Below are 22,310 nucleotides of genomic sequence, written 5' to 3'. Positions count from 1 at the left end.
CTCAACCTCACCTGCCATCTAATCCATCAGCATCAATGCCCTTGAAAAAATCTCACCTTGGTCCTCAGAATCCCACCATGATCAGCCCCAACACCAGCATCACCGGGCACACCAGCAGCACTAACATCAACACCAACCTTCTCCGCAACCACCAGATGCTGTACAGGACACAGGGCGTCAGCACCCGACCACATTGCTGCCCAGGAGGCCAGGGATTGCATCATCATGGCCAGATTTACTTCACTTGATGCTGCACACCCTGGCTGCCACAGGTTGGCACCACCCCACACCAACACCATAAAGCATACCTACAATGCCTAAGCCATTCCTTTCACATTCATTACCATTGCGGGGGTTACCATTATGCCTCACCATTCACTGCAACTCACTAAGCCACTTCCAAAGGTGCACACTGTAATGTATGTACCTTTAAGGGGGGAACTACTTTTTACAGCTCATGTATACTGTAGTACCGGCAGTGACCACACCTGTATATAACTCTGAGTAGTCATCTGTACAGGTCAGTTGCAGCCTGAGCCACGTTGAGTAAACACCTATTGTACCGTTCTCTGCAGTCTGTGTCTTCTTATACATGGACGTAACATTGGCAACGAGGCAGGTTCAAACCTACCTGCAACTCTGCATCACCTCCCGGGGATTCGTTCCTGGAGATCAGTGGATTGGAGGTCAAGGCCAGAGACTCGGGCGTCGACCACGGGCAACCGCCCAGTCATCCAGCAGAGACTCGAGAATTGCGGGGGAGGCTGTCGAAAGCCAGGCTTGGCTTTCCAGTCGAGGTGGTCCAGCGAAATGGGCTGGCAACAGGTAGTGCGCAGACCGTTCCCGGACAGCGGCGGGCTAGAGCCCGACCGAGCGGCACAGCAAAGGGCCGAGCAGCGTCGACGGGGGAGAGAGAGAGAGGGCAGGGCGCACAGAGCGCAGCTGGTGTTCAGGGGCCGAGCAGCGTCGGAGAGAGGGAGAGAGAGAAGCGCGCGAACCCTACAGGGCGCCACCATTGCCACGAGAACCGCCGGGAGCGGCGTCGGCAGCAGCGGGGGAGGAAGGAAAGCACGGGAGACGCCATTTTAAGCCATTGGGAGACGCCATTTTAAACCACACCCAAAATGCCGAAGAGTGGCAGTATCACCGCATTTGACAATGAAGTCGAAGATTGGACTACATATGTCGAACGAATAGAGGTGTACTGCGAGGCAAATGAGGTGTCAGATGACAAGAAAGCGTCGGTATTGTTAAATTTAATGGGTGCAAAGACGTATGGTTTATTACGACATCTAGTAACCCCAAGGAAGCCAACGGAAAAGAGTTTTGAAGACATAGTAACGATACTAAAGGAACATTTAAACCCCACACCGCTGCTGATAGCAGAAAGATTCAAGTTTCACAAACGGAACCAGCATAAGGATGAAAGCAATGCTGATTATTTAACAGAACTGCGCAAACTATCGAAACTGCCAGTTTGGAGCGGGACTGACAGATGCCTTAAGGGACAAGTTTGTGTGTGGGCTTCAAAGTGATGGAACCCAGAAACGGCTTCTATCTGAAAAGGACCTTAGGCTAGAAAAGGATTTCAGCATTGCGGTATCATATGAAGCAGCAGCACGGGGCGCTGCAGAGATACAACAGAGACCGCAAGAATATGGCACAAACGAAATGTCATATGGAACAGAGAAGTGCTATCGCGGCGGCAGAACAACACACGACCAGAATGATTGCTGGTTCAAAGACAAAGTGTGCAGACAGTGTGGAAAAGTAGGACACATAGCACGAGTCTCCAGGTCAGGAAAGAAAACCAGCAATAAGAAACCTACCAAAGGAAAGTACCAGAAGGTACATAAGATGACGGAGAATAGTTCAGACAAACAAAAGAGTGATAACGACTCCGAAAGCAGGGAACTGAGTTGTCTGAAACTACATAATGTGATCACAACGGAGGATCACTGAACCATTTGTGTCACTCTCAAGATAGCAGGAGTCCAGGTAAAGATGGAATTGGACACAGGATCAGCCCTAACAGTCATAAACCGATGGGACTACGAGAGGCTATTCTCACACATACCCTTGAGAGACACAAAAATTATTTTGAAGACGTACACGGGGCAAAAAGTCTACCCCAAAGGAAAAATAAGAGTGACCGTTATATATAACGGTAAGGAGACACCAAAACTAGACCTGTATGTATTGCAAGATGGAGGACTACCATTACTGGGACGTGAATGGATCCGGAAAATACAACTGGATTGGCATTCCATACAGGCACTGACTGGCTGACAAAAAGGATGACGACGTCACACCTGGGCGACTGTCAAAGATCCTAACTGACGCTAAAGAAGTGTTCCAGCAAGGACTCGGAACACTAAAAGGCATGACAGCGATGATTAAAATTGAAGAAAACGCAAGCCCAAAATTTTTTAAGGCCAGACCGGTACCTTATGCAATCCGCCCAGCCGTCGAAGCAGAGCTGGAGAGTCTGGAACGTTCAGGTGTACTGTCCAAGGTAGACTGGAGCGAGTGGGCTACACCCATCGTCCCTGTGATGAAAAAGTCGTTGAGCAGCACGCCTGGGGAACCAAAGAAGGTTCGCATCCGTGGGGACTTTAAAGTAACAGTGAACCCGGTCCTTCACACCATACAATATCCACTTCCGCGGATTGAAGATATTTTTGCCTCGCTATCTGGAGGGAAATGCTTCACTAAGATTGATCTGGCCCAGGCGTATCTGCAAATGGAGGTAGAAGAAGCATCAAAAAAATACCTCACAATCAACACCCATAAAGGTCTCTACCAATACAACCAGCTGGTATTCGGGGTAGCATCAGCTCCGGCTATTTGGCAGAGGGCAATGGAACAAGTCCTGCAAGGGATCCCAGGGACCCAGTGTTATTTGGATGACATCCTGGTCACGGTCGAAAATGACAGTGATCACCTTGCCAACATGGAGCAGGTGCTCACTAGATTGCAGGAATATGGGCTCCGAGCTAACCGCCCCAAATGCGAGTTTTTTAGAAAACAAATCTCATATTGTGGCCACGTTATCGATAAAGAGGGGTTACATAAGTCCCCAGAGAAGATTGAGGCAGTAGTCAAGGCTCCAGCACCGGAAAATGTGTCACAACTGAGGTTGTTCCTCGGGCTGGTAAACTACTACCATAAGTTCTTGCCAAATTTGTCTACAATACTACACCCACTGAACACCCTACTGCAAACTGGGGTGCCATGGAAGTGGAATGACGAATGTAGACGCGCTTTCCAGAAGAGCAAAACACTAATCACATTGAAAGAGGTATTGGCCCATTACAACCCAGCATTACCAATTCGGTTGGCATGTGATGCGTCACCCTACGGCATTGGAGCGGTGCTGTCGCACAAATTCTCGGACGGCTCAGAGAGGCCAATAGCCTTTGCGTCACGATCACTAACCTCAGCCGAGCGTAACTACGCCCAGATTGACAGGGAGGCCCTCAGCCTAGTGTGGGGAGTGAAAAAGTTCAATCACTATCTGCACGGGCAGAAATTCACCTTGCTGACTGATCACCAGCTTCTTGTCTCCATTTTTAATCTGAAGAAGGGAGTTCCGGTGATGACTGCGCAACGACTACAAAGATGGTCACTTTTTCTAGGGGCGCACCACTATGAGATTGAATATAAGGGCACGAAACAGCATGGAAATGCTGATGGGCTATCACGCCTGCCACTGCCTACTGCGGAGGAAGCACCAGCAGTGGATCCTGTCGAAATATTCCATTCGACTATCGTTGAATACCTACCGGTAACTAACGCTTGTATCGAAAAGGAAACCCGAAATGACCCGACACTGTCTCGGGTATATGATTTGACGGTGAAGGGATGGCCAGCACATGGCGACTCACTGTTGCCAGCATTCTCGACAAGGAGAGAACAGCTGTCAGTGTGCCGGGGGACTTTGATGTGTGGGTCCCGAGTGGTAATTCCACCCAAGTTAAGGGATAGAGTGCTCAATGAGCTTCATGAGGGTCATCTGGGAGGGGTAAAAATGAAAAGCCTAGCCAGGGCTTATGTGTGGTGGCTGGGAATCGATAAACAAATCGAGGACCTGACCAAGAGCTGCTCAGGATGCCAGAAAGTCCAAAATGCACCACCACAGGCCCCTCTACACCCATGGGAGTGGCCCTCATCTCCATGGCAACGGGTGCATATTGATTTTGCTGGTCCATTCATGGACTCAATGTTTTTAATAGCCGTGGATGCGCACTCGAAATGGCCTGAGGTCATCAAAATGTCCTCCACCGCCACGGAGAAAACTATTGCAGTCCTACGGACCATTTTTGCCAGGAATGGCTGCCAGAACAGATTTGCTCCGACAACGGACCACAGTATGTATCCGAAGAGTTCCGGAGGTTCTTGAAAAAGAATGGGGTAAGGCATTACACATCCGCCCCGTATCATCCAGCCACAAATGGATTGGCTGAGAGGTTCGTACAAACCTTTAAGAAGGCAATAAAGGCTATGTACAATGACAACATTCCGCTGCAGCACAAGGTGGACAATTTCCTGTTCGCCTACCGGAATGCGACACATGCAGTCACCAACCAGGCCCCAGCCATGATGTTCTTTAACCGAAGGTTAAGATCTCGCCTGGATTTGCTCAGACCAAACGTACGAAGAGATGTTGAGAGTAAGCAATTCCAGCACATCCATGAGAAGCCAAGAAGGAGCTTCAATGTAGGGCAACCAGTCTTGGCCCGCAACTACCGAACAGAAAAATGGCAGCCAGGAACGATATGCACACGGCAAGGCCCACTAATGTACACAGTGGACATTGGGGAGAGCATCGTGAGACGCCATGCTGACCAGATCCTAGAGTCACAGGAACAAGTCAACCCCATGCCTCGCCCATACATACCTGGTGATGAACCCGACGTACAGGTAGCATCTACCCCAGAAACAGTAGCATCGGAAGCTGATGAACCAACCGACGACAGGTGGCCAGAATCACCTCCGCACCAAGAGCAAGACACTCGGGAAAGGCGCTATCCAGAAAGGATCAGGAAGCCTCCCCAAAGACTGAATTTATAGATAGGCTATTTTCAGCTAATGTTGCATGTTAAAAGTGTTAATTGTAATTAGTTTGATATTTAATTGTTAAATGAGTGTTATGGTACTGTTAATCTAAAAGGGGAGGAATTGTAATGTATGTACCTTTAAGGGGGGAACTACTTTTTACAGCTCATGTATACTGTAGTACCGGCAGTGACCACACCTGTATATAACGCTGAGCAGTAATCTGTACAGATCAGTTGCAACCTGAGCCATGTTGAGTAAACACCTATTGTACCGTTCTCCGCAGTCTGTGTCTTCTTATACATGGACGTAACACACACAAATCTATCCAAGAACGCAAAATGTTGAAAATAAAGATTTCAATGTTTGATAGCACATTAACAGAAACTTTACATCAACATTGGCTAAAACACCCAAGTGCCTACCCTTGTGTGTTGTTAGTTGGTGTGATTGCAGTAGGATGAGTGTGAGTGTGAGGGGTGGCTAGTGAGATGGGGAAGTGATAATGTTGATAGAGAGGGATGGGTGGAGGTGCAAGATAAGTTGGTGTGAGTAAGGATGTGCAGGAGTAAGGTAGGGAAGGCAGAGTGATGGGGATGTGATGATTGACACAGCAGGTTGAGGTTGAGTGTGGCTTGGCAGTAACTTTTTGTGATCTACTGAGATCATTGAAAGGTTTGCACCACTGCAGCCTGGTCCTCCTGACGACATCCTTGCTTGTGCCCTCCTATACAATGTGCAACCAGGCTGCGTTAGTCTCATGTGGAGGTCTCTTCCACCCATTGGAAGGGAAGAAAACCTCTCTGCGTGCTGTGACTCCCTCCATAAGCATATGGAAGGAGTCAAGGGAGAGCCTGGGTGCAGCTGTGCACTTCTGTGCAGTGCTTGTCAGTGTTTGCAGCACCTCAATGCTGTAGAACACTGACAGCACAACTGTCAAAATCAATGTGGACATGGCCCTTTTAAGGAAACCGGCTGATGACGCATCATCAAATGATGTCATCAGACCCGCTTCCTTTTAATTGGCCGGGAACCTCACTGGGCGGGCTTAACAAGCCCAATCATCATAAAATCACTTCAACAGAGCGGGATGGGGCAGTCAGCGGGCTGGGACCGCGCTACTGACTGCCGGCCACCCCGGACCCACCTCGGTAGGTGAAATCATGGCCCATCTGTGAGAACATGACTTGAGGATAGGATTGGGCTTGGCTGTGATGGCCACATGTTTCAATAGCCTGTTACTGCATCGACTAATACACGAGAATTGAGCACTTAGGCACAATAACAAAAAACCTACCCATACCGAGCACCTCCTTCAGCTAAATAGAGAAAATCAAACTTCAAGCAAGTCTAGATTTGGCAGAGTGTTTATTTTTTTCCCCATGGTGTAGTAATTATGTGAAATAGACAGCCATCAAAAGCAGTTTATCCTATGTGGATTAAATCTTTAATAAACATCCAGTTGGAAGTAGAATTAAAGATCAAAAGGATAAGTAGAGGCAGAGATGATCAAACACGCTGTAGGCCAAGCATGGTTCCAATTCTATTTGGACCATTATCATTTCACCAATAGTATGCAACATATGGTGGTTGAATATGCACATTGTAATATTAGAATGATAGTATGGAGTTTTCACTCTAGAACCTTTAGAAGTCACAGAATTACATCTTTCTGTAAGTTTTGTCTCTGGTCATTTGTGCCCCATAGGAGTGAAAGAAGTTGATTAGAGCCAGCGTTGCCATTTTCGAATGCCACGCTCCTGCCTACGCCCTGTCTTAACTTTGCACAGCTGAACACGGCAATAAACGGCATGAAAGACCCCCCACCAGTGCTATTTAGCAGGATCATGAGCTATTTACAGGTTAATTGCTGGATTAATTAGTCTGGCTGTTGGTGCAATTCTACATGTTTTTGGAGCTTTCCTGTGCTTACCTAAAGTTTCGATACAGGGAATGTTTGGCTGGTGCTGAAGTATTTTTTTGTTGATTTAAAATTTGCTCTGAAACAAGTTGCTTCCAGCCATGGGTTGCCTGCAATGTTTCCTTTAAGCTGCGCAGTGCTCCAGGGAACCCGTGCAGCCAGCTTGCCGCCTTTTCAATGTAAAAACCATGCATGTGCAATATTTTGAATGGCCCGCACAGCCCCTTAAAGGTGCCACGCACGGCCAAAAAAAATTACTGGGAACCTTGGTGGCCTGGTAGGGCTTCCTTTTGGAATTGAGCATGACTGGGAGAATGAAGAGAGGCCATGCAGAGCAGGACAAGCTGCTAGAAGGGTAGATAAAGGGGAACCCGTGGATGTAGTATATTTGGATTTCCAAAAGGCATTCGATAAGTTGCCACATAAAAGGTTGTTAAGCAGGATAAGGGCACATGGGGTTTGGGGAAATGTATTAGCATGGATAAAGAATTGGTTAACAGACAGAAAATAGAGAGTAGGGATAAATGGATCATTTTCAGATTGGCAGGCTGTACCTAGTGGCAGTAGTCATGATTTCTTCATTCTGCGGCAGTCCTCTGTGGCACCTGTATTTGACCCACCATGGCAAGTCAAAGGCTGGCTACTGGGCATCTAGGGTTATCCATTCATGACATGGCTCATGACTCCAGTCCAGAACCCACGCACACGTGCACAACAGGCCTACAATGAGAGCCATGCTGCCACAAGGAACATTGTAGAGCACATCATTGGCATCCTCAAGCAACACTTCTGCTGCCCGGACTGCTCTGGTAAAGCCCTGCAGTACTCAGGTGAACGGATATCAAGATTTGTGCTAGTATGCTGCATGGTGCACATCCTTACCATTATGAGGGAAACGCCCCTGTCACCACCTATCAGGCGAGAAGCTGAGAAGCAGGAGCATGAGGAGGAGGAGAAAGTGGAGGAGGAGGAGGAAGTGCAACAGGAAATGGAGGAACAGGGAGAGGAAGGAAGGCTACAATGTAGGCAGCCCCTTTCTGCCCGGGCTCTACATGATGAAATAATTAATGACCGATACCAGTAACCTCAACCACACCTCCCCATTCACCAATAGTCCAACACTCTTTAACTTTCCTCTATCACTGACCATCATATCGTCCTCTTTCCAACAACACAAAAATAAAAACCACCAGAAAATGCAAATTCCAATCCAAATTTATAAATTCAATCATTGCATAATGCAAACAGAAATAAACTAACCAAACCTAGTGCATTCCCTTAGTGCCTGTCTTCTGTGTGCTTTTGCCTATTCTAGTGTTCCTACGAGGTGCTTCCCCAGTGTCTGCAGCATGGCTGTTGGAAGGCTGTTGATCTTTAATTGAGACCACTGCAGATGACTTTGGAGGACGACCTCAAGCAGCTCTGGGCCTAGATGGCCTGGCTCCAGACTGCACCATCTCAGCCTGGACTGCAACAGTCTAGGCTGGCTGGCTGACAGGCCACAGCAAGGGCACTGGCAGACTGGCAGAGGTGGGAACAGGAATGCTGTCATCCTGAGAAAGGACAGCAGGTTCCTGTTCCATGGAGCCACTACCACTCACCCGTGGCCACGCCTCAGCAATCCTATTGATCTGTTTGAGAACAGATTGATGTGAGGCCCTGGGAACCCCTTTAAATAGTAGTATCTAGACCCATGAGGGCAGCAGTCTAAGCTTCCACTGCAGCACTCAGACCTTTGATGGAAGCTGCTTGTGCTGCAACAAAAGCTGTGACATCGGCCATCAGATGCTGCACCATGGTGGGTTTCACAGGTGTGGTCATGGAGGTGACCACCTGTTCCACATTGGAAAGGATGGGCTCTAAGTTCTGCGCAAAGCCCTGTGCCAAGTTAGTGCTGGACCCCTCCATGCTCCTTGACATTGAACACCGGCTTTCTGGCAGGCTTTCCAATGCACCAAGCATTTGGTCGTGTACACCCATTAGCTTTCTTATGTAGCCTGGTCCATCGAAGTCCTCATCTGACTCCTCTGCAGCAGAACTAGTGTGTGGCCTCATCCTCCGGCGAGCTGGCACCTGCGCTATCCTTTCTCCCCACCCTGGCTCCTGTGCACGTGTGCCCAGTGTCTCACCACGTGCATATCCCTCCTCTATCCTAGCCTCTAAAATATGCACAGTGTCAGTATCCAAGCTGATGGCTGCAACTGTAAGATGGAGTGACAGTGTCTGTTCATCTTTACTTTTGTCTTCCACTTCCTCTGCTGACTGAGAATGTTCCAGTTCTTGGGTATCTGAAATTAAATAGGGACAAGGGTTGGGCTGTGGTGAGGGGAGAGGAGAAAGTAAGAAGTGTGTGCTTACACCCTCTGCAGCTTCTCAGTCAGAAGAGATTGAGGGATGAGAGAGAAATGGGATGAGAGAAGGAGGATTCGGTATGCAGATACCCTCATCATCAATCGTTTCAGTGCCACCAGTGGCCACGGTCTCAGTGATGCCCCTTCCTATGATGGTCAGCACTGTCTCCTCCATGGGGCTTAAAAGATGTAGGCGCGCTTGTTCTCCAGTTCGTTGCTACAGCCTGTTGTTATGCGCTGCCTTCTCCTGCAAGAAAGAGTGATGTGTGTCAGTGAATGTCCTGCAATCTGTTTGGGTGATGTAGAGGTCATGGTTGAATAGCTGCCAGTGTGTATGAGTTGTAAATTGTGGGTGTTAGGCTTGCAACAGTGCTAAGTGTGTAAGGGTGAGGTAAAGCATATGAATGGTAGGATTGAGACCTGATTGATAGAAATTGTTGCTAGATGGATGATGGGGTATAGTGAATTGAGCAGTGGATGAAGCTGCTGGTGCATTTGGTAGGATATGATATTTGAAGATGAACTCCCTCACCTTGACAACTCGTGTGAGATTGTTAAACTTATTTGTGCACTGCATCCATGTTCTAGGAGCAACACTCCTAGCATTGACATCCACCGTTACTTGTTCCCACTGCCTCCTGCCCCACTGTGGATACAGGACATTTCTCCTCCTTTCCACCTCCTCCACCAAGGCCTCCAGTGCATTACCAAAAACCTTGGTGCTCACTCTCTTGCATGGTTCTCCATTCTTCAGACTTTCACAACACAGATTCTGTTCACAAAGGACTCCCACCACCTATTCCAGCCACAATGCACCTCCCCTTTAAGAGGTGCAGGCTACCTTTAAGTAGCGCTAGGCACTCGCGATATTGGGCCCCCTACTCATACGTGCAGTCAATGAACAGCGCAGATAGTGCTGGCAGCACACAGCAATCATTTAAAACAGCAGGCAGCATCAACTTACCATGCTGCCTGCAACACAATGAATGGACACGGGTTAACCGTGTACCGCGATTCCCATGCCCGTTTTCAGGTTGCATCCAATTTAACCTCCAGTCTGTTGAAAGGAGTGGGTCTCATTGTATACTTTCTTATGTTCTTAACTAGACATATAATTACATTGTAATTGAAATCAGATTATTTGCCTATAATTTAATTGCCTTTAACAGTGGTCTGTGAATGTCACTCTGCATTGCTCTCAGCTGTTAATTTACCAGAGAAACCTACAAGTGATTCAACCAGCAGTACTTATATTTAAAACTATATTTAAATTAGATGATTGTTTATTGTGCCACTGGGGTCATGGAAGTGTCATCTGTCACCATCAATAATGGAAAAGAGAGATGTTTGATAGTTCTGATTTCCATGTGCATGCAGCCCTTTATTCCATGCAGACAAGATAATCTGGCAATAGCACAGAAACATTACTAGATAGTAATATGAAACTATGTTCATCTTGATCACTGTATAAAGCTTCCTCTTATCAATAGAAGTATATCCATCACTCTATTAATGCAATAAAAATAGAACATGCTGGAAATACTCAGCAGGTCAGACAACATCTGTGCAGAGAAACAGTTAACATTTCAGGTCGATGACCTTTTGTCAGAATTGGAAAATAAGCAAGCACAGAGGCAGCAGGTGGGGGGTGCATGAGGGGTGGGGGAAGGAAAGAAAAAAAGGGAAAATCTGTGATAGGGTGGAAGGCAAGAGTGATTAAATGAACAGTAGAACCATTACCAGCACCTGCTGTCCGAAAAAATGGGAGCAGTGATTATGATCCGAAATTGTTGAACTCGATGTCGCGCTCGGAAGGTTGCAAAGTGCCTAATTGAAAGATGAGGTGCTGTTGCTCGAGTTTGCATTGAACTTCATTGGAACAGTGTAGGAGGCCGCGGACAGAGAGGGTCAGAGTGGGAGTGGGATGGAGAATTAAAATGGCAAGCGACCGGCAGCTCAGGGTCATGCTTGTGGACTGAATGGAAGTGTTCAGCAAAGCGATCACCAATTCTGCATTTGGTCTCCTCAATGTAGAGGAGACCGCATCGTGAACAGCGAATACAATATGCTAAATTGAAAGAAATACAAGTAAATCTCCATCCCACTCCCACTCTGACCTCTCTGTCCTCGGCCTCCCACAGTATTCCAATGAAGCTCCACAAAGCTCAAGGAACAGCACCTCATCTTTCGATTAGACAGTTTACAACCTTCTGGATTCAACATCGAGTTCAACAATTTCAGATCATAATCACTGCTCCCATTTTTTTGGACAGCAGGTGCTGGTAATGATTCTGCTGTGAAACTGACAACAACTTCTGCCGTCCGTACATACGCAGTTAAACACAGAAATCCAGAAGTTGCGGTCAGTGATTCCCTGCTCCTCTACAGGGTGCTCTGTTGAAGTCCCTGCAGATGACAATCTTTAGAAATCACATGAACTGACGTGAACTTCCCCTTTTTTGCTGTAATAGTGGCCCAGAAGTTCAGGTAGGAGGCTTCCCGTGGGTGCAAGCCCCCGACCTGCACTTACCTAGCGTGCCCGCCGTTGTGCTGTGGGCCCGCGTGGGATTCCGATCCTGGGCCTCCTCCAGCTGCCGGCACGCAGTGCTTGCATATCCCAGGGGTGCAGTTAGTTCGAAGCGTCCCCTGGGATCACATGGGCCATGGAGAGCCAATTGTAGCAGGGAATCTCCATTTTTAGGCAGCAAGGTGTGCATTTGGGCAAGGGGTGGACAACTGGTAATAGGTTGAATATATAGACAACAATCTGGACAGTGGGGCTACAGTGCAGACAAATAAGAAATGTGATGCAGAGATAGGCAGGCAATGGGACAGCAGGTAGCAGCACTTACAGATTCACAGATGGGCAGAAACGAAAACATGGAAGTGAACAAGCAACAGGCAAAGTGGACAAAATGGACAAGCAGGCAAGCAGGCAGTTGGAGGAAGCTGACACAAGTGGTGACAGGTCTGCAACAGCTAGACAGGCGGGCAGTAGATGAGCAGGTGGGCAGCAGACAAAATGAATGGAGCTGGATGGACGAACTGGCATTGGGAGAAGTAAGTATCAAGACCAAAAGACAGGCTTGTCACAAAAACTGTGGGACAGACTCAAGCCTGAACAAGAAAGGGACTGGCCACACAGCCAGGCACCAGAGTTGATACCCAGCCAAGTAGGTGAACAACAACCCATACAAGGTAGTCAGATGAGCAAGGGAAGAAGCAAACAATAGGCTTTCTAGCTGGACTGAGCAGTGTATTTAGAGCAAGCAGGCAGCCAACCAAAACAAATGAGGTACAGCAAAAATAGAACCTCCAACCTTCAATTAGCTTCACAAAAATAATTATACACCAAACAACTGCACAATCACAGACCAAACAAAATGTGGCCATTCACTGATCTACTCACACTCCAACAATATAAAAGTTTTTTTAAATGATCAACTACTTTTAAACTCTATTTGGTGTTCTCTGCTGTAATCATAAAGAGAGCATACTCGGCTATGACATAGATTGCTTAATATCAGCAATCATACGGTCGACCTCCTTGTTAGATCCGTGATTCTGAGAGGATGATGTTTTCAGTAACCACACGGATGCTGTAACTTAACAATAAACAGGTATTTACTGGAGGAAGGTAGTCTCAAGACTGGGTGTACAGAGGCATGCGCAAGGCTTATATACAGGTGTGGTCACTGCCGGTACCACAGTATACAGGAGCTGTAAAAGTAGTTCTGTCTTAAAGGTACATACACTACAATTCCTCCCCTTTTAGATTAGTAGTACCCCTAATATTCAAATAACAATTAACACTTTAACATGTACATTAAACAACAATAGTCCATTTATAGATTCAGTCTTTGGGGTGGCTTCCTGACCCTTTCGGGATAGCGCTTTTCCTGAGGTTCTTGTTCTTGGTGCAGAGGCGATTCTGGCCCCTTTTCATCGGGTAGTTCATCGGGTTCCACTGCTACTGGTTCTGAGGTAGATGCTACCGGTATGTCGGGTTCATCCCCAGGTACTCGAGACATGGGGTTCACTCGTTCCTGTGACGCTAAGGTCTGATCGACGTGGCGTCTCACAATGTTCTCCCCGACATCCACTGTGTACATTAATGGCCCCTGCCTTGTGCATATCGTTCCGGGTTGCCATTTCTCTGTTCGATAGTCACGGGCCAAGACTGGTTGTCCTACATTGAAGCTCCTTGTCGGCTTCTCATTGATGTGCTGGAATTGTTTGTCCTCAACATTTCTTCGCACATTTGGTCTGAGCAAGTCCAGGCGAGATCTCAACCTTCGGTTAAAGAACATCATGGCCGGGGTCTGGTTGGTAACTGCATGTGTTGCGTTTCGGTAGGCTAATAAGAAATTGTCCACCTTATGCTGTAGTGGAATTTCATCGTCGCACATGGCCTTTATCGCCTTCTTAAAGGTTTGTACGAACCTCTCAGCCAATCCATTTGTGGCTGGATGATACGGGACGGATGTGTAATGCCTTACCCCATTCCTTCTCATAAATTTTCGAAACTCTTCGGACACAAACTGTGGTCCATCATCAGAGCAAATCTGCTCTGGCAAACCGTTTCTGGCAAATATGGTCCGTAGGACTGCAATCGTTTATCTGTAGTGGTTGAGGACATTTTTATCACCTCAGGCCACTTCGAATGAGCATCCACTGCTATTAAGAACATTGAGACCATGAATGGACCAGCAAAATCAATATGCACCCATTGCCATGGAGAGGAGGGCCACTCCCATGGGTGTAGACGGGCATGTGGTGGTGCATTTTGGACCGTCTGGCGTCCTGAGCAGCTCTTAGATAGGTCTTCGATTTGTTGATCGATTCCCAGCCACCACACATAAGCCCTAGCAAGGCTTTTCATTTTCACTCCCCCCAGATGACCTTCATGTAGCTCATTTAGCACTCTCTCCCTTAACTTGGGTGGAATCACCACTCTGGATCCACACATCACTGTCCCCTGTCATACTGACAGCTGTTCTCTTCTGGATGAGAATGCTGTCAACAGTGAGTCGCCATGTGTTGGCCATCCCCTCACCGTCAAATCATATACCCCAGACAGCGTCGGATCATTGCGGGTCTCCTTCTCTATATCCGCGTTCGTTACTGGCAATCGTTCAATTATCGACGAATAAAATATCTCGATAGGGTCCACTGCTGGTGCTTCCTCCACAGTAGGCAGTGGCAGGCGCGATAGCCCATCAGCGTTCCCATGCTGTTTCGTGCCTTTATATTCTATTTCATATTGATTCGCCCCTAGAAACAGGGACCATCTTTGTAACCGTTGTGCAGTCATCACTGGAACGCCATTCTTAGGATTAAAGATGGAGACAAGTGGTTGGTGGTCAGTCAGCAAGGTGAACTTCTGCCCATGCAGATAGTGGTTGAATTTTTTACTCCCCATACTAGGCTGAGGGCCTCCCTGTCAATCTGGGCGTAGTTGCGCTCGGCTGAGGTTAGTGACCGAGACGCAAAGGCTACTGGCCTCTCCAACCCGTCTGGGAATTTGTGCGACAGCACCGCTCCAATACCATAGGGTGATGCATCACATGCCAAACGAATTGGTAGTGCTGGGTTGAAATGGGCCAACACCTCTTTTGGTGTGATCAATTCTTTACACTTCTGGAAAGCTCGTCTACTTTCGTCATTCCACTTCCATGGTACCCCTGTTTGCAGTAGGGTGTTCAGTGGGTGTAATACCGTGGACAAATTTGGTAAGAACTTGTGGTAGTAGTTTACCAGCCCGAGGAACGACCTCAGTTGTGACACATTTTCCGGTGCTGGAGCCTTGACTACTGCCTCAATCTTTTCAGGGGACTTATGTAACCCCTCTTCATCGATGACGTGGCCACAATACGAGATCTGTTTCTGGAAAAACTCGCACTTGTGGCGATTAGCTCGTAGACCATACTCCTTTAATCTGGTGAGCACCTTCTCCAAGTTGGCGAGGTGATCACTGTCATTTTCGCCCATGACCAGGATGTCGTCCAAATAACACTGGGTCCCTGGAATCCCTTGCAGGACTTGATCCATTGCCCTTTGCCAGATAGCCGGAGCCGAGGCTATCCCGAACACCAGCCGATTGTATTGATAGAGACCTTTATGAGTGTTAATCGTAAGGTATTGTTTCGAGGCTTCTTCTACCTCCATTTGCAAGTACGCCTGGGCTAGATCAATTTTGGTGAAGCGTTTACCTCCAGATAGCGAGGCGAAAATATCCTCAATTCATGGAAGCGGATATTGTACCGTGTGAAGGACTGGGTTCACTGTCACCTTAAAATCCCCACAGATGCGGACCTTCTTTGGTTCCCCAGGCGTATTACTCAACGACCTCTTCATTACAGGAACGATGGGTGTAGCCCACTCACTCTAGTCCACTTTGGACAGTACTCCTGAACGTTCCAACCCTTCCAGCTCTGCTTCGACAGCTGGTCTGATCGCATAAGGCACTGGTCTGGCCTTAAGAAACTTTGGGCTTGCATTTTCCTCTATTTTAATCATTGCTGTTATGCCTTTTAGTGTTCCGAGTCCCTCCTGGAACACTTCTTTTGCGTCAGTTAGCATTTTTGACAGTCGTCCAGGTGTGATGTCGTCATCCTTTTTGACCTCAACCTTCAGTGCCTGTATGGAATGCCAATCTAATTGTATCTTCCGGACCCATTCACGTCCTAGCAGTGGTGGTCCTCCATCTGGCAATACATATATATCCATTTTAGGTATTTCCTGGCCTTTATATATCACTTTCACCCTTATTTTTCCTTTGGGGTAGACTTTTTGCCCCGTGTACGTCTTCAAGACAATCTCTGTAGCTGTCAAGGGTATATTTGAAAATAGCCGCTTGTAGTCCCTTTGGTTTATGACTGTTAGGGCTGATCCTGTGTCCAATTCCATTTTCACTTGGACTCCGTCTATCTTGAGTGTAACCCAGATAGTCTGGTGATCCTCCATTTTGGTTACCTTATGTAGTTTCAGACAACCCAGCTCCTTGCTTCCGGAGTCTGTGTCACTTTTCTGTTCGTCTGAACCACTGTCCATCACCTGGTGACCTTTTTGTACTTCTCCTGTGGAGATTTCTTACTGTTGGTTTTCTTCCCAGACCTGCAGACTCTTGCTATGTGTCCTGCTTTTCCACACTGTCTGCACACTTGGTCCTTGAACCAACAATCCTTCTGGTCATGTGTTGTTCTGCCGCAGCGATAGCACTTCCCTGTTCCATAGGACATTTCATTGGTGCCATATTCTTGCGGTCTCCGTTGTATCTCTGCAGCGCCCCTTGCGGCTGCTTCGTGTGATACTGCCATACTGAAAGCCTTGTCCAGCGTAAGATCGTTTTCTGATAGAAGCCATTTCTGGGTTCCTTCACTTTGTAGCCCACACACAAACTTGTCCCTTAACGTATCTGCTAGTCCCGCTCCAAACTGGCAGTGTTTCGATAGCTTGCACAGTTCCGTTAGATACTCAGCATTGCTTTCGTCTTTGTGTTGGTTCCTTTTATGGAACTTAAATCGTTCTGCTATCAGCAGCGGTGTGGGATTTAAGTGGTCCTGTAGGATTTCTACTATGCTTTCGAAATTCTTGTTCACCGGCTTCTCTGGGGTTATTAGATTTCGCAGTAACCCATAAGTTTTTGCACCCATGGAATTTAACAAAACCAGTGCTTTCCTAGCATCTGGCACTTCATTCGCCCTGCAGTACACCTCAATACATTCCACATATGTCGCCCAATCTTCGACTTCATTGTCGAACGTAGAGATGCTGCCACTCTTCGGCATCCCTGGGTGTGATTTAACTGTCAAAAATGGCGTCTCCCGCGCTTCCCCTTCTTCTCCGCTGGCACAAAATGGCGTCTCCCGCGCTCACCCTTCTTCTCTGCTGCGGCTTCTAAAAATGGCGTCTCCCGCGCTCTTCCTTCTTCTCCGCGGCTCAATGGCGTCTCCTGCGCTCTCACTTCTTCTCCCCGTGGACACTGTTCAGCCCTTGAGCCCTGGCTGTGCTCTGCGCGTTCTTTTTTTTTTTTTTCGACGCCGCTCGGTCCTAAACCCGGCTGTTGCTTTACCCTCTCTCTCTCCGGTTTTTTTTTTTTCTCGACGCCGCTCGGTTTTCAACCCCCAGCTGCGCCCTGTGCGCTTAACCCTCTGTCTTACCCCGTCGATGCTGCTCGGCTTTCTCTCTGCCGTCGGTCGGCTCCAGCTGCCGCTGTCCGGGAAGGGTCTGCGCTGGACCTGTCGTCAGTCTCTTGCTGATCATCGTGGCTGGGGAACCAAGCCCGGCTCTCCACAGCCTCCCCTGCGATGTTCACTCTCTGCCGGACGACTGGGCAGTTGCTCGTGGTCGACGCCCGTGTTCCTGGCCTCGACTTTCTTACACCGCCCTCCCGGAGCGAATCCTTGAAGGGAAATGCAGAGTTGCAGGTAGATTCGAATCGACACTCGTCGCCACTGTTAGATCCGTGATTCTGAGAGGATGATGTTTTTCAATAACCACACGGATGCTGTAACTTAACAATAAACAGGTATTTACTGGAGGAGGGTAGTCTCAAGACTGGGGGTACAGAGGCATGCGCAAGTCTTATATACAGTTGTGGTCACTGCCGGTACTACAGTATACAGGAGCTGTAAAAGTCGTTCTGTCTTAAAGGTACATACACTACACTCCTCCCCCCGCACTCCCCCACCCACCACTCGCTCAGTAGGAATGGTGCAAGTGGGAGGGGGTAAGATGGTGGGGCGGGTGCTCACGGCACATTCCCAATGTGTCATCCCCGACCATTTTTACTGACCTATCTTCAGGCATGGGAAGGCCACTCACTCCAGAGAAGCGGGGGCCTAATTTAAATGTCAGTGTATGAGAATCCTGGGAAATCTTCACTCCGGATTCCCCTATCAATGAACATAGACTAAATTAAACAATACGGTTATTAGTTGTAGGTTAAATATTTTATTACGTAATTGTTGCATGATGAACAATGGTTCCTGATTATAATCATACTTTTAATCCTGTTGTGAAATGCCCTGAGTAGGCCCTGTTGGAAGGTAAGCTGGAGAGAACCGAGATGCTGGGCCTTCCTTGACCAAAATTAAAAGGCAGACATCAGCAGCATTCTTAGCAGAACAAGACAGCAGACAATTCATGAGACTCAAGACTAATGAAATTAATAGAATTACAAAGACCAAGATACGAGACAAAGGGAGGCCTGATATTTTCAGGCTCAAACAAGATAACTAATTACCAAGGATGCCATATCTCATTTGAGCAAGGCACTGCCATTGGTAGGGTAACAAGCTGATAAGAGCCCAGGAGTGAAAAACAGATGATGTCAGGAGGTCATGAGGTGATTATCTGGCCTGATCAGGTGGGATCAGTGGGTACGTGGCATCCTGGTAATTGTACAGTGGAAATCCAGCTGTAAGTCAATGATTGCATTAACTGGTCTCCACAGGCTTTGCTGTGTAGAGGAGGTATAAGAAGAGGTCGATAGCAAAATACTGCAGATGCTGGAAATTCGAAATAACAACAGAAAATGCTGGAAAAACTCAGCAGGCCAGGCAACATCCGTGGAGAGAAATTAGAGTCGACGTGTCGGGTGAACCCTTCACCTGAAACGTCGACTCTAATTTCTCTCCACGGATGTTGCCTGGCCTGCTGAGTTTTTCCAGCATTTTCTGTTGTTATAAGAAGAGGTCCCTCAGGCAAAGAGTGTAGAGGTATTCGGCCAAGGCTGGCGACCATCCAACAGACAAGCTAAGGAGGGAACAGGTTGGCGGAGGACGCACACGTGTCACACCGACAGACGGAGGAGCCTGGGGCACAGGCCGGTGGGGGTGGGCTCGTGGAGATCGCGACCTTCTACCCAGGGAATAATGGGTAATATAACTCATGATTGTACCTTGTTAACTACTGCTTAGATACTGTATTGTATCAAGTCTCGCTTACACTGAATAAAATATAATCACAGTCACCAATACTGGTCAAGTCGAATCATTTGGAACTTAGGAGTGAAAGGGTTATTTGGGCAGAACCCCAAAACTCTAACAAGTGTCATACTCTGATGATGCCATCAGGGCATGCATGCCATTTTAAATACAGGTCTGACTGCAGCCCACACAGTAAAAGCTGGCGGCAGCAAAGAACCAGGCCCAGGTGTGTTCTTATTTTTTTTAATTGTTAAAGGTTCCTTGTGGGCCCCAATCACGGACTTACCGACCCCCTACCCAGCCCCACCAAACCTTACCCACCTTGATGGGGACGGTTTGTGTGGCCCTATCCCCGCTCCCCCCACCGCACCCCCCCCCCCCACCCACCACCCAACAATTTTGCCTCCTGCCTGCCGGTGATGATGTCATCTATGCCACCTTCGGGTGGGAGTCAGAGTCGAGACATGTAAATGAGTTAAATTCTCTCGCGCCTCACCCTCCAGGGTTGCGGGGGGCATGGTGAGTGGCAGACAGTTGATTGGCCGTTTCAGCCCACGCACCCCCGATTCCTGCCCTGAGTTAATATTGGCCCTCCTGTCACAGATTTTTCCACTAATCATCGTCCACAATCTAGCTTTCTGAACATCAAAAGATAATAATATATCATGATTAATAACAGATATAATGGTATCAAGGCAATAATCCAACCTCAAGGTAAGATATGTATGAACTACTCTCATGGTTTATGATGATGAACTATTCAAACAAAGTTGCAGCTTGCACCATGAGGTGTGAAAGACTCTATAATAGTAAGTGGAGCAGCATTGTACGACTGTACCTAGATACAATGAAACTGCTAAGAAATTGAAAGAAATATATTAAAATGTTACATATTGCAGAGTTTTAAATTAATTCATACCCTGCCAATTACAGGGTCCCTTTCTGCATGATTCTGGGATTCCTACCAGTTAACAGCTAAAGGCAACTAGGAAGGTCAAAGTTAATTTTAACTCCACATTAATCAGTATTCTCCAAGACACTCCAGCATAATGTCATCTTTTAAACAGAGGTTGTGAAGGACAAAAGTGAGTTATCCAGGGGTAGTGAAACAGCCTCTATTACCTCAAGGAGAAGTTAAGTCACTTCTGCTTATTCTAGAATAGATAACGGGCCAGAATTTACTGTCAAAATTATGGCAAGGCTAATGGCACTCGCTGTTATTTATGTATAAATGGTACAGCCACTTCAGGCGAGGAGCAGATGTGCGGTTAAATGAGAATATCCAAAAGTTGACTCCAAGTTGGGCCGCCCCACAGTTAGCTTCATGAAATCAGCCTCCCCGTTTTCTTTTTAGGAACTTGCAATATTTGTCCATTAACTGCCCATTAAACTCGCCACAGTAAGTTAAGTCTTGTCATTACATGCATAAGTACACTTTTAACAACGGGATAAGTGTTAATGACTTCCAATCAACCTCTCTGCAATGAAAATTAACTTTTACAAGTGTGGAGTCTCATTCCTTCAGGTTTTTAATTTGGGGGGGAAATTTTAAGAAAATCAAATTATAAATAAACTTTTTTTCTTACTTTTATTTTCTGTCTCTTTTTTCTCTTTCTCTCTTAATCCAATATTTCTTTCCCTTTCTTTCTTTATTTTTCTGTACCTGGTTAAACATTGAATTCACCTCCCCCCCCCTTTAATTCACCCTCCTTCTCAGTTCTTCCTGTGTTTGTTTTACAATCCTTAAATCTCATTGGTTAGGCAGATACCCTGTTGGTTGCCCTGTTCACTCAGGTCGCAGATGCCCTGTTTCCCTCACTGCGCCATTATTAGGTCACACTTCCAGCAACTTAGTGGGCAAAATCTTTTTTGATCTGAAGGGTGATGGGTAAGTCTAGCTAATGGCAGACACTGTTAAGTGTCCTGCTACAGCAACTTCTGGACCAATGGTTTAATCTTTTTTGAAAATAACTCTCTCGTTCAGGGAAAAAACAGCAGAGAAGGAAATGTCACTCATCTTTTTGACAGCGCTGGAAAATTTTGATTAATAAGGTAAAAGAGTGGAGGTTTTGACCATTTTAGCAACCATTTCCAAATACCCTTGAATTTGATTTTGAATATTTATTGGACACAGAAATAAACATCTAGTTGAGCTATAAAATAAACAGAATGTAGAAGAATTGCTCAGGTCACTGTGTGCAACAAAATCACAAGCACATTCCATGTTCTTGATAAATACATTTTAAGGCATTACTACACAATGAAATTCTCCTCCCTGTCACATGCAGTCTTTTAAATGTCCAGTCTTCAATTAAATGTGATTGTTTTTATCCTAACATTCTTAAAGCAAATTATTGCTGTAGGTATATGAATATAGATGGAGGATTTAAAAGAATTGGGCTGTATTGGAATTTTAATGGAACTTACTGTAATGTAGTGATCGAGAAGTCGAGTTTACAAACCTTGCCAAGTATCTCCGGCAGCCCCAAAACCTGGCCAATGAAGACACCAAAACAGATGAAAATAGATGTGACCTGCCCCAGGGAGCCACGGATGTGCTTCTGTGAGATTTCACTCAAGTACATAGGAAGGGCACTGAGGGCAATACCTGTAGAGAGAGCAGCACTTCAACATCAGATACTTAACAGTCTGTGACACATCACTGCAAAACTCTAATCAATATGCCTATAGATAAACCACCGCACCAAGCAATATCTGTGAGACGGTGTGCAGACTTGGGTCTGTCTGACTGCCTACAATAACACAATTGATTGACGGAGACGTAATCAAGGAGAGAAAAGACAACTTCCAAAAACATTTTATCTCAGCAGAGTATTTCCACATTTACCCAACATTAAAAAAATTGTACTTGTCCTATATGGCCTACCATACATCTCAAATACTGTCTAATGCCATGTTAAGATATTAGTTACAGGAAAAAAAGGTTAGAAATATAAACAAGTATTTCCTTCTGTATGGAAAGAACATGCATCCATTATGGCCGATTTTCTTACATATTATTACGTAGTATTTATTGCACAGAAACAG

At 46.7% G+C, this 22,310-nt stretch overlaps 1 protein-coding gene and 1 pseudogene across 2 annotated transcripts in view; both read right to left on the bottom strand.

Annotated features, from left to right (window-relative positions):
• slc2a9l2 (solute carrier family 2 member 9, like 2) overlaps window positions 1-22,310 on the bottom strand; it is an 836,356-nt gene that overhangs the window by 510,906 nt on the left and 303,140 nt on the right. For both annotated transcript variants that reach the window (XM_085961684.1, XM_085961676.1), the window contains exon 6: window positions 21,725-21,870. In XM_085961684.1, the coding sequence (XP_085817810.1) occupies window positions 21,725-21,870 (146 nt within the window). The remainder of the gene's footprint in view (window positions 1-21,724; window positions 21,871-22,310) is intronic.
• LOC147122877 (uncharacterized) lies at window positions 8,245-9,505 on the bottom strand (annotated as a pseudogene).

Source organism: Somniosus microcephalus, chromosome 2 (genome assembly GCF_052327205.1).
Source record: "Somniosus microcephalus isolate GS21.2 chromosome 2, FLI_Smic_1.0, whole genome shotgun sequence".
NCBI lineage: Eukaryota > Metazoa > Chordata > Chondrichthyes > Squaliformes > Somniosidae > Somniosus > Somniosus microcephalus.
Note: the sequence above shows the minus strand (reverse complement) of the source record. Positions and strands in the feature narration are given on the sequence as shown.